This window comes from Plectropomus leopardus, unplaced genomic scaffold (assembly GCF_008729295.1).
Source record: "Plectropomus leopardus isolate mb unplaced genomic scaffold, YSFRI_Pleo_2.0 unplaced_scaffold5228, whole genome shotgun sequence".
NCBI classification, from domain to species: Eukaryota; Metazoa; Chordata; class Actinopteri; order Perciformes; family Serranidae; genus Plectropomus; species Plectropomus leopardus.
Window position 1 is genome coordinate 1 of NW_024657403.1, and position 2,067 is coordinate 2,067.

At 47.8% G+C, this 2,067-nt stretch overlaps 1 protein-coding gene across 1 annotated transcript; it reads left to right on the forward strand.

Annotated features, from left to right (window-relative positions):
- Positions 1-622: 622 nt before the first annotated feature.
- On the forward strand, positions 623-1,790 carry LOC121939601 (rootletin-like; the record flags this gene model as incomplete). Its single annotated transcript, XM_042482603.1, has 4 exons — positions 623-693; positions 818-983; positions 1,059-1,165; positions 1,511-1,790. Coding segments are annotated over 4 exons (624 nt in total), but the record flags the coding sequence as incomplete, so codon positions are not given.
- Between the last annotated feature and the right edge of the window lie 277 nt (positions 1,791-2,067).

Sequence of the window (2,067 nt, forward strand, 5' to 3'; positions counted from 1 at the left end):
TGTGCTGATAATAGGCCAACCTCTCCTGACTGCAGGACTCTGACTTCAGCTTCTGTCAAACTTCTGTGCTGTTAATCATTTTACTCAGGAATTAAAAACTTTTGAGTCGGCCTACTTCTCCTATAGCTGCCGACAGCCTGCCGACATTCACAGTTAGAGAAAGGCTGAAAATAAGCTCATGTGCTGGTGGCCCCGGGCCCCCAAAACATTACATCTGCCCCTGGTGATAATAATGAGAGCTCAGTTCTACAGTCAGAGTCCGTCACTGCGTTTGGTTCTCCGCGGCTCTGTCCTTATGATCATCGGCTGCTCGTGTTGTCTGTCAGAACATAGCTGGAATACTTTCTATCGATATTCTGTTGACTACGTCTCATATTTCAATCCTTATATCGTGATTAATATCATCATTGCTTTATCACCCGGCCCTATCTACTACGACTTCGACTAATAATTATAATACTATACAGCTACAGTACTACTACTATTAATACTATAATGTTACTACTTTAGTGCTACTATCACTACTACTAAACTACTACCACTAATAATACTGTACTACTACAGTACTACTACATTGGTGGTGCAGTACTTGTTGTGTAGTACTTGTGTGTTTGTGTTGCAGCGGAGAATCAGAGATGAACATAGCAGCTCTCTGGAGAGCGCCCTCATCAGGTTGGAGGAGGAACAGCAGAGGTGCGTGTCACACCCTGTGTGTGTGTGTGCGCGCGTGCGCATGTGTTTGGTGTGTGTGTGTGTGTGTGTGTGTGTGTGTGTGTTAGTGTCTGTGTGAGTGTCTCACCTGTGTGTGTGTCTTCAGGTCAGTGGGTCTAGCTGACACTAACGCCCTCCTCCGGGAGCAGCTCAGCCAATCAGAGCAGGCCAACCAGGCGCTGAGGGCGGACCTCCAGAAGCTGACAGCTGATTGGAGCAGAGCGGTGGAGGAGGCGGAGCAGAGAGAGGATGACTGGCAGAGAGAGAGAGAGGTCTGACCTTTGACCTCCGTCATTTCTGTAGACTAAAACAAGACAACAAGTTTGTTTGTTTGTGTTCATGTGCAGGGTCGTCTGGGTCAGGTGGGTCAGCAGCAGGCTCGGCTGCTGTCACTGTGGAGGTCTGTGGTCGCTCTGAGACGCCACTGTCACACCGTCAAGACCGCCGCCGACAGGTGAGCGCCAACTTTATCCCCACAGCACGTTTCAGCCGACACGGCAACTCAGAGAAACTCAAAGAGCAACAAAATATTCAAAATGATGTTTAAAAAGACAAAGAAAGTGAAAGAGGAAAGATATAAAATATCAAATTAATGCAGAACATTATTTACACTTAAAAACAGAAATTTAAAAAATTTAAAAACTGCTAAAGTGCAGACAGAAGGCACTGTGAGGCGGTCTGTTGACCAACCTGATTTACATTGACCAACTTTTTAGAAGTTGACCAACCAGTTGGAAGTTGATGAACCTGTTCAAAGTTGACACACCTGTTGAAAGTTGCCATGTGTCTGTGTCTGCAGGGACCTGTGGGAGCTGAGGGCGGAGTTTTCTCGTCTCTCCTCCTCTCTCCTCTCTGGCTGTGACTCCGTCTCCTCCTCCCTGAGGCTCAGTGCTCCTCCCATCACCTCCTCCTCCTCTCTGCCTCCCGCTCCTCCCCTCTCTGACCTTCCCCCACCTCCTTCCTCTCCTCCTCTGTCCTCCACCCTGATTCTCCCCCCTCTAGACTCCTCACCATCTCCTCCTCCTCTCATCTCCTCCTTCAACCTGGAAACTCTCTGCTCAGGAGAGCTGGAGCCCAAAGTGGAGGAGAAGGAGGAGAAAAGGAGGCGGGAGGAGGAGGAAAAGGAGCGAGACATTTCAGAGATGAAGCTTCTCCATGAGACTGAAGTTTCTCAGCTGACAGAGCGGTAAATACTCCTCCTCCTCAGTCAGACAAAAGTTCATTTTTTTCACTCAGAACAATGAAAACTACATAAAATTTTAGATAGAATAAAATACGATCACACTGTCTGTCTGTGTGTCTGTCTCTCTGTCTGTGTGTCTGTCTCTCTGTCTGTGTGTCTGTCTCTCTGTCTGT